Source organism: Acanthochromis polyacanthus, chromosome 17, assembly GCF_021347895.1.
Source record: "Acanthochromis polyacanthus isolate Apoly-LR-REF ecotype Palm Island chromosome 17, KAUST_Apoly_ChrSc, whole genome shotgun sequence".
Taxonomy (NCBI): Eukaryota; Metazoa; Chordata; class Actinopteri; family Pomacentridae; genus Acanthochromis; species Acanthochromis polyacanthus.
In genome coordinates, this window is record NC_067129.1 from 12,203,309 (window position 1) to 12,218,236 (window position 14,928).

Consider the following 14,928-nt stretch of genomic DNA (forward strand, 5'->3'; position numbering starts at 1 on the left):
AATAGACTAACTGTTTTCCTTTCCAGAGTTTCGTAAGTGCTGGAGTCCCGGCGCGCCAACATACTTTTCATAGAAGAGTCAGCCACTTGTTCCTCCTCATCCAAAACGCGCTAAGCACTCCTGTCCTGAGCCCGAACAGAGAGATCATCCGAACATGACACGGACTTTGTGTCTGCTGGCGAGCTGTTTGCTGGTTCTCCTCTCCTCCGCCGTGGAAGGGAAGAGCAGCAGGGAGAGAGTTTACTACGTGGGGATCATCGAGGACTTCTGGGATTACGCACCGAGCGGAAAAAACCTCCTGAACGGGAAAGACGTCGAAAACGATGAGTGAGTGTTTATTTGAGAAAGTATGTTCAGGTTAGTGAGGATACTTCATGTCATCGCCTGTTTATCTAATCTGTCACGACGTATCGAATCCACACGGATCGATCTAAAGTATGTGGGGGGGGGGGGAAATAGATTTTTTATTTTTTTTTTAAAGGTTGTAGAGAATAGGAAAAAAGAAGTTTTGGGTCAAAAGCTGTGTCACCTTGTTAGGATGTGATAGTGTCTAGACCTCAGAAGAGTACTGGCAGTGTAGCAGATGGAGAGGGAAGATGACAGCAGTGAATGACTGTCCTCTCTCATGAGATCAGAGGTTTACTTTGCTGTGTGCTTCTCTGAGCAAAATAACCCAGGAAACACAGAGAGTGTATAAATGAGAGAGTAAACTATTTACGTCACACCAGCAATTGTGGGATGTTATATAAATGTGAAGTTTCTCTGCTCCAAATACATGTGGGAATATTCAAGTCTGGAATTTCCAAGCATTGTGTGACCCTTGAATTTTGCAGTTCAGTTTCGGATGTATAGTCAAAACTACAAAATAGCACTGTTGAGTTGCAGTGAATATTTTATATATATTATAGTGCAGCATCACTCCAAACAACTGATCAGGTATGAATACTTAATTAGCAGGGTGTGTGACAACTTTTCTTTTTGTATGTTTCTGTGTGTTTGTGGTGATTTAAAATGCCAAATAGAATACAGCCTTTTTAAAGAAAACAAGATACGGCTTGACTAAATTGCACTCAACACATAATAAATACATTTACATTACATGCCTATAAATACATTTTTATTGAAGACAATCTCAAGTAAAAAATAAAATCCTACCATCATGTGAGATGGATATTACTATGGATACGTTGTTCAAAGATGTTTGTGTCACCATTTATGCCCTTCTTCTCAGAGAGTCAAATAAATGTTGCAATCATACACAATGCTGGACTTTCCTGACTTACTTTGTCAGTCCGTTAAATTTCCCAATACCGGTTTTCCTCCAAGCAAGCTATTTGAGCACACACTAAAAAGTCACGTTTGTCTTCTTTACACAGTATATTTTTGTTCCCTTTTTTTACTGATTATTGTATTGATAAGCAGATTTCTACAACTGATACTTCTTCAGTTTTGCGTCTGTCATGTGTCGCCCTTCATAACTAACGGGATCTTATGTAAAATAGGCATGTGACCAGGGGAAAGCGCACAGAAGCCCTTAAAGGGGAACTTCGTTTTTTGTTTTCAACCTGGGGTCTGTTTTCATATGTCATTTCATACATGTGAGTGATGGAGAAATGAATTTTCGACATAGCTCCAGTATTTAGCCAGGCAGGCAGCTTAGCAGCTCAGCTAGCAGCTCAGCTAGCGAAAAGTATGGTGCAACCATAGACTGTATATATAATGGACGTAGCATCTGGCTCCAGAATTGAAGCAAACCCGGAAGTGTCAAAAACTTGCAATATCACACCGTCCGCGAGGGCTGGCTCCAAAAAGCTTTTTCTCCATAGACCCCAATTCATTTTGGAAAAAATAAAATTTGATAGACTGATTTTCTACAGCTCAGGATTTTTTCCCCGTTAGTTTTCATGGTCAAAATGAGAGATCAGGTGGCCGATCTTAAAATAAATCAATACTGAATTTTAAATAAATCGTTGAAGTTGGCGGAGCCAGGGGGCGTGGCTATACTTGATCGACAGCAACAGAAGCCTCTGCGGCAAAACGTGGGCGGGATAAGAGAGTTCTCAGCCAATCCTGCCCCTAGTTGCTCTCCGGTCCAGTCTGTTTGATAACGCTTTTTACGTCACTGGCTCCAAAAAATCCAAAACGGCGACCAGGAAGTAGCAAAATCCGGGCTTCATTTTCTCGCCGTTGAAACCTACGGGTGGCGTCACGGTTAGTTTACGCCTGGGTGCAACAAATCTCAGGACGCTAGAAAGCAAATCTCGTTCCGAAATCGCGTGAGAGCTCGGAACGAGATTTGCTTTCTAGCGTCCTGAGATTTGGATACAGACCACAACAAAGAGCGATTGCCAGGTAATGCGGAGGTTTTCGTTCACTTCTTATCTCTAGTATGTTGTGGGACACTCATTGAGACTATCCGAGCCAGTCAGTGTGGGGAAAAAAGCACGTTAGGGCGGACTTTGACGCGCGCGCGCGGGGGGGGGGGGGGTGGAAGTTGCCCCATACTTTTCGCTTGCTGAGCTGCTAGCTGAGCTCCTAAGCTGCCTGCCTGGCTAAATACTGGAGCTATGTCGAAAATTAATTTCTCCATCACTCACATGTATGAAATGATATATGAAAAAAAGACCCCAGGTTGAAAAAAAACGAAGTTCCCCTTTAATTGCTTTTACCAGGTGCTCAATTAATTCTCTGTTATCAGACCGTTAGCAAGGTTGCAATTTTACCTGTTAGATAGTAAACAGAGTAACATAATCTCAAAGATAAAACTGGGCCTTTTGTGAAATCTGACAATATGAGCTACAATGTCATTCCGCCTTTTGCTATATTTGTACAACCACATGTGCTGTTGAAGCTGACAATAATCTGACCTCAACTGAAAGAAATGTCAAAACAGGATTAAAGCTGCTTCTTTCTCATATACCTCCGGAATCCTCTGTGTAAACACTGCACTGTCTGTATCTCCAACACAATCTCAGGCATGCATCTGTATTCCTGGAAAGAGGGCCCCACCGTATTGGCAGTGTTTACAAGAAGGCCATGTACCGACAGTATACAGATGCAACCTACACCCGTCAGGCTCCTCGACCTGATTGGTTGGGCTACATGGGACCCATATTGCGAGCAGAGGTCGATGAGGTTATTGTGATCCATCTGAAGAACTTTGCGACCAGGAACTACTCGATGCATCCCCATGGGGTTTTCTATGACAAGAGTATGGAAGGTACAGTGTCCCATAATGACAAGACTGGTATATGGATGAATTAAAACCGATGCTGCATTTACACACAAAGAGAAACCTACACTATCAAAGAGATGTCAGACAGGGTTTTCTCTAAAATGACATAGTTATTCAAATGTACTATAATCCCTCAGATGAAAAAGTCAGCTGCATATACAGTATGTAGAAATATTTTAGTAGTATATGTATAATGAATTGTACTAAGTGGATTTTGTACCCAACTTATATGTTTCAAACAACAACGGAAAATTTAGAAAAAGTTTATAAAAATCCAGATAAAGTTGCATTTATACTGCAAGTCAAAAATTTGGACATAATTTCTCATTCAAATGAATGAAAAGATGTGTCCAAGCTTCTGACTGGTAGTGCATATTAGTTTTAAATCTGATATTACATATTTGTGTGTTCTCAGTCAGTGAATCTGGCAGTTTACAAAGAACAAAAGAGTCTGTTCCACTGAACACTTCCTTTAAAAGAGCATTTTATTCAAGCAGTACTGTTTTTCTCCTGGGAAAATAGTTATTTTCCAAAGCATAGATATATCATTATGATAGTACCAGAATATTATTATTTATATTATTCTGTGCAGGGTTGTCTCTGATAACAAGATAATGACAGGTTTAAAATAGAGAAGGACAAACAAATATCATCTAGACAGAATGAGTCAGCTTAGGCCTATGTAGCAATGCATTAAGTGACAGATCACAAGTTCAGGAACTGAGTGGCTGTCAGATATGTCCCCCAAGTGTTCTGAACTTTGCAGCTCTCTGTTATGCAAGACCAAATCACTCCCCTCCACTTACGTGGGAGATGTATCCTGTCCAGGGAAATTTGAGAGCCTCTCGGGAACTGAAACTGAAATAGTTTTTTCTTCTTTGAAACAGAACATGGTCTTTGTTCTGCTTTAGTACAGAGATTTCAAAAAATCTTTCTATTAGACATATACAATATTGAACAATGCTTTTTTATAAACAGCACCTTGGGCAGGAAAAAAAGTTGCTGGTGTTAAGATAAGAGCACTCATGACTTATTTTACTCTTAGAAAAACTGGCAGAAAGCCATGGATATATATTAAAAAAATGGATATGACCTTGATTTGGAGAATCTCCTCTGCATAATGTGTTATTAATCTTATTTGCAGTAGATGGATCTTTTATTTAATGCTTAATATTTGCCACATCATTCTAAACTAGTGCCCCTATACTACTGCCTACAGCCACGACACTGAGCACTCCACTCGGATAAAGTGAAAGCATCTGAGCTCAACTGTCTCCACACTTAAGGGGTAACAGAATGATCTCAGAATAAACACTGCGTATTTGTCTACCAGGGGCACTCTATCCAGATGGGACATCAAACAGTTTGAAGATGGATGACCGTGTTCCTCCGGGAGGAAGCTACACCTACCGCTGGGAGGTCACACCAGAATTTGCCCCCACAGACGCTGATGCCGACTGCCTGACCTGGGTCTACCACTCTCACATAGATGCTCCAAGGGACATCGACTCGGGACTTATTGGAGGCCTGCTCACATGCAAGAAAGGTGCAAAGATGTGAATATATGCCACTTACCTCACTTGTGAGGAAAAGTTTCATGTGTCTTTATATTCATTGTGTGTCTGCCAAATCAAATCAAATCTATTGAAGCTGTTGGTGACTTAAACAATGATTATCCTTTGATCATAGTTTCAGCTTTCTATTAATTTATCCAACAATAAAAACATGCGTAACGCTCCCCAGCTTTAAGCGCTTAATGATTACTTTGAAAATTTGCCAAGGAAAGCTTCACAAGAAAATGAAAGATGTCGGAAAAGCATAGGCAAACAAAGATTCAATGGGCCTTTTTTATGTTTCTTTCTGAGTGCAGGAATCTTGAAGGAGACGAATGAACTAGTTTTAGCCCGCAACGATGTGGACCAGGATGTCTTATTGATGTTCAGTGTGGTAGATGAAAACCTGAGCTGGTATCTGGAGGACAACATTAAGAACTGTTCTGATCCTGCTGGAATCAACATAGAAGACCCAGACTTTATAGAGTCAAACCTGATGCATGGTGAGTTACTGCTAAGGTTGTTTTAACATTCTTTTGTGTAACATTAGATGTTTGTTTGTTTCTTCAACAAAATCTAAAAATTTTTGTCACAATTTTTTTCCCACCTCTCTATATGAGTTGTCTGCATCATAAAATTATTTTAAACACAGTCACAATTGCACCGTACTCTGCATGTGGACATAGCAACCATGTTGTCTTGTGGGGTGTTAAGTTTGTCCTGGTGCCAAAATATCAAAAGACATGTTTCCTCAGTTTGTTTGTTTCACATAGACGATCTGAATAATTACTGGCTGTGTTTCCTAACAAAACCCATAGGTTGCGTTCCGGTGTGTCTTTGTTAAGGTGTACTAGCTTGTTGTCTGTTGTGTCGGTTTCAATTGAAAGATAATTGTATTCTTGCACTCTTCCTTTTCTCTTCACTATCCCCCCTTCTTGTTGTTTTCTTTTTTTCTTTTTTTTTCTTCCTCTCTTCTCGTTTCTTTCTTCCTGCCTTTCCCCTGTCAGGTCCGGCAAACTTATGTATATTTAACTAATCAACAAGTATTCAAACTAAATAAATTACTGTACAGTACCAAGGGGAGTCTTATACTTATAAACTCCCCTTGGAAAAGCAAACTTGTATGGCACAATGCAGCAGCCAGATCCCCATTCTGCCTGCTCTGTTGCGGGACAGGACAAAAAAAAATAAAAATAAAATAAAATTATTTTAAACGATTTCAAAATGAATTCACTTCGTATTAAGCTTAATATTAGTAATTCCGTAAACAATTCATAAACGCATGATTTATTGTCAAAAAGCATCCTTTTTGTTCTTTCATCTTGCCCCTGTCTGTGTTTTTCTCTGTGTGACAGCTATTAATGGGTACATGTTTGGTAATCTGCCCGGAATCCAGTTATGCCAAAACCGTCCGGTGGCCTGGCATTTGTTTGGCATGGGTAACGAGGTAGATGTTCATACTGCCTTTTTCCATGGGAATACTCTGCTGGACCGTAGCCACCGCACCGACACCATCAGCCTGTTCCCAGCCATATTTGTGGCAGCTGAGATGGTCCCAAAAGGAAGAGGGAAGTGGCTGCTGACCTGTCAAGTTAACGACCACTTGCAGGGTAAGACGCCTGACCTCTAACCTCTGTGTCACCTTTAACCTCTCAGCTCTGAGACTTTACTGGCAGAAGAGAATGCCTTTTTTGTGGGATACTGCTGCTTTGTTGAAACAAGATGTTCTGAGCATTCCCACAGGAGAGCATGCATTTCTACTCAAAACATGCCAGGACTTGTGGAGACGATGGGGCTGCTGGGCTTTTGTTGTGGTCACATACAAGTGCTCTTTAGACACTTCAAATGGGCCGTGTTTGTTCCATCTTATGGGTGGCTCTTTGCATGGGTGAAATATGGTCCCGATACCAAAGCAATTCATGGCACACTGAAGAGTTTGTAAAAATCTAAAATGCCTTTATTTCACCTGTCAATATCTATTTAATGCCAGGACTTGCATTCTAAGGCTGTCCAAAGTCCACTGAATATATAAATTAACAAGGCACACTTGCTCAATATGTTATGAATAACCTTGACATTTGGGATGTACCACGCCTTTGTATCAAACAACATACTTTCTCTAATAGCCTATTCTTATACCTGTCTCTTTCAAGAAAAGTCACATTAATATTTAAAAAAAAATTGTTTACTCTACAAATCACACATGTGACAGTTTACATGATCTAGATCTGAATCTCAGATGCTGGAAATTAACTCTGGTCTAATAGCTGCTCAAAGGTAAGGCCATGCAAAGTGACCCCTGGAATCATTTTATGAACCATTAAAACAGATCCTTTAGACTCGTCAGGCTAGACGAAGGTCCACATTCACCAGGGGCGTTTACGCCAGTAATTTGTGTCATGTGCAATGTGTGTCTCTGTTCCAGCTGGGATGCAGGCCTTTTATGAAGTGCAGTCATGTGACAGTGAGGTCGGCTCCACAGCAAGTGGCGGTGTTGTGAGGAATTACTACCTGGCAGCGGAGAAGGTCCTGTGGGACTATGCTCCCTCAGAAATGGATTTGATGAATAATGTGTCCCTGACTGAGGCTGACAGGTGGGCAGACTTGTTGATATCCAGTTATTAGTCCAATCAATGGTAACAGAGCGCCACTGCAAAGTTTAGCACCGTGTGGTTTAAAACTGGGCTGCACAGTGTCGTAGTGGTTAGCATTTTCGCCTTGCAGCAAGAAGATCCCCGGTTCAAATCCCGGGGTGGTCCTGGGATCTTTCTGCATGGAGTTTGCATGTTCTCCCTGTGCATGCGTGGGTTTTCTCCGGGCACTCCGGCTTCCTCTCACAGTCCAAAAATATGCTGCGGTTAATTGATTACTCTAAATTTCCTGTAGGTGTGAATGTGAGTGTGATTGTTTGTCTGTATGTGTAGCCCTGCGACAGACTGGCGACCTGTCCAGGGTGTCCCCTGCCTTCCCCTGAGTCAGCTGGAATAGGCTCCAGCACCCCCCGTGACCCTAGTGAGGATAAAGCGGTGTATAGAGGATGGATGGTTTAAAACTTGACTCAGAGTTTGTACTAAGCACACCATGAGCTCACTCTGTTTCTCCCAAACTACTTAAAGGTCCCATAGTGTGCCCCTTCTCAGGAAATTAATGAAAGCCTCCCATGTCCTCAGAATGTGTCTTTTAACTTTTAAACTCAGAATACGACAAAGATAATAGCTGGCAGCTGCTTATTCTGAGTGGCTCACCTGGAAGCAGTGGGCAGTGAGGGGGCAGAATTTTTTTTCCAAAACATTTGAGCTAGACAGTTATTGGTTCATTTTGTGGTACATAGTAGCCCAGTACAATTCTTACTGGATTGTAAAGGTGGGAGGATATCTATTTATGAGGGATCTTAAGAAGTGGCAGACATAAACATCTTCACGTGTTAACAGCTTTTAACAACCACGAAACGTAATGCAAAATACACTGTATGGGGCCTCTAAATTATCCTGAGCCGTGTACTGTTTCGTCTGGTATTTCATTCACTATCAGACTTCCTTTCCCTGGCCTTCTCTTTGTGTGGTGGATTACATGTGAGCTGGCCATTCCTGCAGTGTGTACAGTGTGGATATTTGTTGATCTCTGACCTGGCACAGTAAATCCCCTCTGACTGGCCGTTGTGTATTCTGTTTAGATTCTCTGAAGTGAGAAATTCCAGGCTACTTCTTCATTTAGGTCACTCAGAAAAACTCTTGTCCGTCCTCCTCACTTGCAATGTGTGTTTCCTTCCTCCCACAATCCTGCCCATTCCTTTTATAGTGCATCCGAGATGTTTTTTGGCAGAGATGGTGGCAGAATTGGAGGTCGCTACATGAAAGTGATATACAAAGAGTACACAGATGATACCTTCACCACTGCTAAATCGCCTGATCCTGGACACCGAGGAATTCTGGGTAAGATCTCTTTCTTTTATCGATCAAAAATCAGACTCCCTCTTTTGTATTTTGTGTACTGGTATACTATTGTGCTGTTCGCCATGGTTGTTTTTACTCTTCCCATCTGGTTACAGTATCCTTCTGCTTTTGTCCAGGTCCAGTTCTGAGGGCAGAGGAAGGTGATACTCTCAGTGTTACGTTCATGAATAAGGCCGATAGAAACTACAGTATCGAGCCTCATGGACTTCACTATGATGAGCGCTTCCAGGGAAGCAGCTATGAGGATGGTGAGGAAGCAGCCAGATGCATTGCCACACATTCTACTTGCATAGTCAAGAGAAAAGTAGCTGTAATTGTTTTCTAACTGCAAGGGGAGATAATTCATTCTTCTGTCTTTTATACAAAAGCTGGAGGTGATTCCTCAGGACTGGCAGAGGCATAAATCTGTATGAATACTGCTTCAAGAGTAAAGAAAACATTCTTTTTGCTTCTGATATTGACCAGACAAATGTTAATTGGTCACAGAATTGTCTTAACTGGGAGAATTCTTGCTGAAAAGTTTGACGAGATGAAAATGTATGCACAAATTCAAAATGGTAACAATTAGTAACACAAAGTAAAGTAAACCAAAAAAAATGTTTGTGCCTGAACTAGAATGTGAAAGAAGACAGACATTGCAAGTTTTTTGGGTGCATTCTTAAATAGCAGAAGCCTATTTCTAAAAATCAGTTGTTTTAAATCATTCAAGCTGACAACATGCATAATGACAACAATACAGTTACTATTGTTTTTAGGCACTAAGCAAAGTGATGGGAGAATCACAACTTCTTCAACTGATGCTAATTCTAGCGGGCCTGATCATTTTAGTTCTATGTCTGCATTACTGTAGGTGTTAACAAGCCAGGCTCCCACGTTGGTCCAGGTCAGAACTTCACCTACATCTGGCAGGTACTGGAAGGCCCGTCTTCATATGACTCTCCCTGTATTCCCTACTTGTACTTCTCTGGCACCGATCCTGCCAAGGACACCACCTCTGGATTGGTTGGACCTCTGCTTGTGTGCAGGAAAGGAGCACTAGGAAAGAGAGGAACACAGGTGCTGTTTTATTATGTATTCACACACACACACAAAAGTCTCACATTTAGGCAAATTTAACCAGTACATGTACAGTCAGATAAATATTTGGACATTGACACAATTTTTTAGCATGAAGTGCAGACTTTCAGCATTAATTTCAGAGTATTTACATCCAAACTAGGTGAACGGTGTAGGAATTACAACACATTTTATCTGTGCCCTCCACCTTTCTAAGTGACCAAAAGTAATTGGACAGTTAGGTGTTCACCTGTTCCATGGTCACGTGTGTTATTCCCTCATTATTTCATCTACAAGAAGCAGATAAAAGGTGAAATCTGGTGCGTTTGAAATCTGGTGACGTGAACTCTCAATATAAAGTCCAAAGAGCTGTAACTATCAGTGAATCACACCATCATTAGGCTGGAAAATCTAAATAAATCCATTAGAAAGATAGCATGAACATTGGGTGCAGTCAAATGAACTCTTTGTTGCACTCTTCAAAAGAAAGAGTGCACTGGTGAGCTCAGCAACACCACAAGACCAGGAAGACCATGGAAACAAGGGTGGTGGATGACAGAAGAATCCTCTTCCTGGCCAAGAAAAATCCTTCACAACAATTGGCCAGATCAAGAACGTTCTTCAGGAGGTCAACGTGTCTGCAAGCAGGAACTGAACTGAAGACAGCAGCAGCAGAGGCAAATGCTGAAAATTGTGTCAAGGTCGAAATATTTATGAACCTGACTGTGATTTTTTTCCCCATGTCTCATGACTATTACATTATGGTTCTGATTGTTTGTGTGCTGTTAACTTCAACTGCTTATCTGTAACCCCCCTCCCTGCCGTTTCCTGGCTTTTCTGCGTATTGTTTAACAGAAGGGCATGGACAAGGAGTTCTTCCTTCTTTTTTCTGTCATGGATGAAAACATGAGCTGGTATTTGGACGAGAATATTGAGACTTTTGGCAGCAATGCAACAAATCCAGAAGACGAGGACTTTCAGGAGAGCAATATGATGCATGGTAATCAGTGTGTTTGGTGCAGGATGTGTGTTTTTACTTCAGTTATTCAGCTTAAATGTCATTTGAGCTCATATACCATTAGTGTCATATTTTGAGAAATAATTCTGGTGTTTTTCTGATTATATCATGCTTTTCGTTTCAGCTGTAAACGGACGCATGTACGGGAACCTTCTCGGACTGGAAATGTGTGCCGGGGACAAAGTTGCGTGGTACATCCTTGGACTGGGTACAGAGATAGACATCCATGGTGTTTATTTCGAGGGGAACACCTTCGAGAAACAGAGCACAACACGTGACACTGTCAGTGTGTTTCCTCACATCGCTGCCATGGTTGTCATGCAACCAAACACTCCCGGTTAGTCATATTGCTCTCTACATGCACACACTCACAAACACATGCTATGGCCAGAGTACATCTATGTTTCAGGGTTTGTTTGACAGACACGTGTATCCTTCACAAACATGCTTGGATGTTCTTGTATGAATGTCTTCCTGTGACATACAGTATACACAACTCACAACACAATACAAGAAGGGAAATGTCAAAACTACCTGTAGTATATTTAGAATATTTATATTATAATGATATACTGTAAGGCCTTCATTCTTGCCCCCTAAAGAGAAATTCTACAACAAAGTTGTTAATTTGCAAATCCGGACAATTTCATAAGGCTATCTCTTGTTTTGTTTTGTTTTAATTTGTTTTGTTTTTTAATTCATTGTATTTAGGTGTATTAGGTATTAAAATCACTAACATGAGTTTTTATAGGCAGCCTTGTAATGAATCACTGTCAAGCATCAAGAGAAAATATCGTAAATACAGTTCAGTGTGAAAGAATGTAGCAATGACATCTGGCTCCAGTCTGGATTAGTGAGAGTTCTATTTAATGGTTAATGCTATCACATGACAAATACAGATACAAGTGGTGCACACGTCATTAGAATACTGGATTGTTATCTCTGCTGTAAAATAGCTGTGTATGGGTTTCCACAAGTCCAAAGATCAGCAAAGGAAAATTAGTAAGCTGAACTGAGACTTCCCCCAGAATGGGTTCAGTCAGCCAGTTGATCTTAAATTAATCTGGTGCTGCTTCAGTGAAAATTCCTGAATCTATAAATATGCAAACAGTTTGGATTTCAAGCTTTGCACAAACTGTATATCATTATACAGAGTAAACTTCAGTCATTAAAGTGAAGGATGAAAGAGTGTAATCTGTGGCTCAGACAGCACAAGACATACTCTAAATCCATAATATACAACAAACTAACGCACCATACAGACATCTGCAACTCCCTGTCAACAACGCGTCATTGTAAAAATGTGTTTTCTAGCCGCAAAACAGCAAAGCAGGTCAAAGTGGCTTAGCTTAGCAAAAAAGCTGTAAACCACAGATGTATTTTGGTATTAGTATTTTACACTGTATGTAAAATTATTAGACAAATTGCATTCCTCAGGATTCATTTTGTTGTTTAACATTTTCTTGAACCTCAAACCTGAATGTTTTACAAAGGAAGCGTCTTTCTTAAGGAAATATACCTGTGAACAATTATGAGGCTGTTAATAATGTGCAGAATTATTACCAACTCAAAGACTAAACAAGATTCCCAGTCTGCTTAGTCTTCATTTTTAGAGTAACAAATAAGTAATGCAAAATAACAAATAGCCAATATAACCTTTCAGTATTTTAACCATCTCCAATGAGCCCTCCATCCATAGAGCTATCAGTTTCTTGGTCTGCTCACAATCACTTTTTGTTGAAGCAGCAGATACAGCTCCTTTTTTCCCTCCCTCACTGTGAATCTCACATTTGAGAATAGCCCAAAAGTTATGAATAGCATTTAAGTGAGGAGAGTAAGGGGAGCATCCCATTATTCAGTCATGTGTGAATCCTTTGCTGGTTAGCCAAGCAGAGGAGAAGTTGGTTTCATGTGATGTAAGTAAATCAGTAAGTAAAATGTATTTATTTAGCACCTTCCACAGATACAAAATCACAAAGTGCTTTACAACAATAATAAAACCAAAGATAAAAACAATATTAATCATGATAAAGATAACAAATTGATAAAATGGGAGAGTAACAGCTAAAGCATGGTGCATCAAAAACAGAAAAAAAAGAGCAGCTACAGATCAACCAAAAGCCTGTCTGAATAAAATTTTTTCATCTGCCTTATAAAAGCTTCACAGGTGCCGACCAGCTGTAGAGGACAGTTTTGGTGCAAGAGCTTAGAAAGCACAGTCACCATGGGTGTCACGGACTGAGCTGGTGGACCCGAGCAGAAAGCCACACTACCAGGGCTGGCTGAATGCAAGTGGTTTATTGTTTGGGGGTGAAAATGGTGGCTAGGTGGGGGAAAACCGGGGGGTTCCGGGCAGGAGTGGGGGTCCAGGCAAGAGTGGGGGTCCAGGCAGGAGTAGAGGGTCCAGGCAGGAGTAGAGGGTCCAGGCAGGAGTAGAGGGTCCAGGCAGGGGAAACCGGTGAGGACTTGTCGGGAGAGCCGGAGGGGAAGGAGGATGGCGGGGGATCCCGGGCAGCTGAATGAGCAGTTCTTGTTCAGTACTCTGGCAGGGAGTGGAAGGCTGAGCCGGTACTTATTGTAGGGGTGAGTCGTTAGCAAGATGATTGTCAGCTGCCCGGGAGCCGCGGAGGTGGTTGATTGCCTGAGTGGAGTCAGCTGAGAAGCTAGACTCCACTCAGGCACCGAGCTGCAAAGGAAGAGACAGGGCAGGGGAGCAGATGGGAGATAGGCAGGCCAGGTAGGGCAGAGGAACAGATGAGACAAGCAGGGCAGAGGAACAGGAGAGGGGGAGAGAAGCAGATGGGAAAAGGGGTATTTGGGGATGTCAGGTGGGAAGGACGGGGGTGAGGAGGGAGCCCTGACAGTACCCCCCCCCCCCCTCAATGGGCGCCTCCTGGCGCCCAACGGAGCCAGCCGGGGCGAGAACCCACGGCTACCAAGGGCAGCCAGGAGCCCCCACAGGGGAAACTAGAAGGGCCCACAGGGGGGAACTGGAAGGGCCCACAGGGGGAACTGGAAGGGCCCACAGGGGGGAACTGGAAGGGCCCACAGGGGGGAACTGGAAGGGCCCACAGGGGGGAACTGGAAGGGCCCACAGGGGGGAACTGGAAGGGCCCACAGGGGGGAACTAGACTGGGGCTGGACTGGACTGAGGGCAGGACTGAACTGAGGGCAGGACTGGACTGGACAGAGTGAAGGGAAGGGCCGGACCGAACTGAACTGAGGGAAGGGTTAGGAGGCGGTAGAGGCCAAGGCCGGACGGGCCAGAGGGTCCGCTTCGGGGGATGGCCCGAAGGCGGGACAGGTTGAGATAGGACAGGGCGGAGGGCACGCTTAAGAGGGAGGCCTGGAGGCGGGGCCGGCCGAAGCTGGACTCGCCGGAGGGTCCTCCTCCGAGGACGGCCTGGGGTCCAGACAGACAGGTGGGGCCGCTCCGGCGGACGGCCCAGGGGCTGGGCAGGTAGGGACCGGACAGACAGGCGGGGCCGCTCCGGCGGACGGCCCGGGGGCCGGACAGGGCAGAGGGGCCGCTCCGGCGGACGGCCCGGGGGCCGGACAGGGCAGAGGGGCCGCTCCGGCGGACGGCCCGGGGGCCGGACAGGGCAGAGGGGCCGCTCCGGCGGACGGCCCGGGGGCTGAGCCGGGTCCGATGGGTCCTCCGGGGGCAGGACCGAACACTGGGCCAGGGGCCCCTCCGGGGGCGGCGCAGGATCCAGGGGCCCCTCCGGGGGCGGCGCAGGATCCAGGGGCCCCTCCGGGGGCGGCGCAGGATCCAGGGGCCCCTCCGGGGGCGGCGCAAAGCCTCTTCCTGGACTCGGGGAAGACCTTAGTCCTTTCTAAGGCTGCCGAGGTTCCAGGGAGCGGGGGCGGGGCGTCGACGGCCTCCTCAGGGAGCGGAGGCGGGGCGTCGTCGACCTCCGCGGGAACAGGAGGCGGGGCGTCGTCGACCTCCGCGGGGGCGGAGCCGGGAGCCCCTCCGGGGGCGGAGCCGGGAGCCCCTCCGGGGGCGGGGACTGGAGCCGGGGACTGGGTGCGGGGAGGAGTGTCCAGGAAGTCCTGTATCTCCTTGGGTAGGCGGCAGGTTAGCTCGGGCCTCTGGGCTGCTAACCTGCA

The 14,928-nt window shown here is 44.2% G+C and overlaps 1 protein-coding gene and 1 long non-coding RNA gene across 2 annotated transcripts in view; one reads left to right on the forward strand and one right to left on the reverse strand.

The window, feature by feature from the left end:
• The window catches only part of hephl1b (hephaestin-like 1b), a 22,462-nt gene continuing 7,534 nt past the window's right edge, over positions 1-14,928 (forward strand). The window contains exons 1-11 of the mRNA XM_022207758.2: positions 1-327; positions 2,976-3,220; positions 4,569-4,781; positions 5,106-5,291; positions 6,144-6,398; positions 7,214-7,382; positions 8,587-8,720; positions 8,858-8,989; positions 9,592-9,797; positions 10,653-10,797; positions 10,940-11,152. Of these exons, the coding sequence (XP_022063450.2) occupies positions 155-327; positions 2,976-3,220; positions 4,569-4,781; positions 5,106-5,291; positions 6,144-6,398; positions 7,214-7,382; positions 8,587-8,720; positions 8,858-8,989; positions 9,592-9,797; positions 10,653-10,797; positions 10,940-11,152 (2,071 nt within the window). The 5' untranslated portion in view covers positions 1-154. The remainder of the gene's footprint in view (positions 328-2,975; positions 3,221-4,568; positions 4,782-5,105; positions 5,292-6,143; positions 6,399-7,213; positions 7,383-8,586; positions 8,721-8,857; positions 8,990-9,591; positions 9,798-10,652; positions 10,798-10,939; positions 11,153-14,928) is intronic.
• The window catches only part of LOC127530479 (uncharacterized), a 24,069-nt gene continuing 18,354 nt past the window's right edge, over positions 9,214-14,928 (reverse strand). The window contains exon 2 of the long non-coding RNA XR_007937054.1: positions 9,214-9,776. This is a non-coding gene — a long non-coding RNA (uncharacterized LOC127530479). The remainder of the gene's footprint in view (positions 9,777-14,928) is intronic.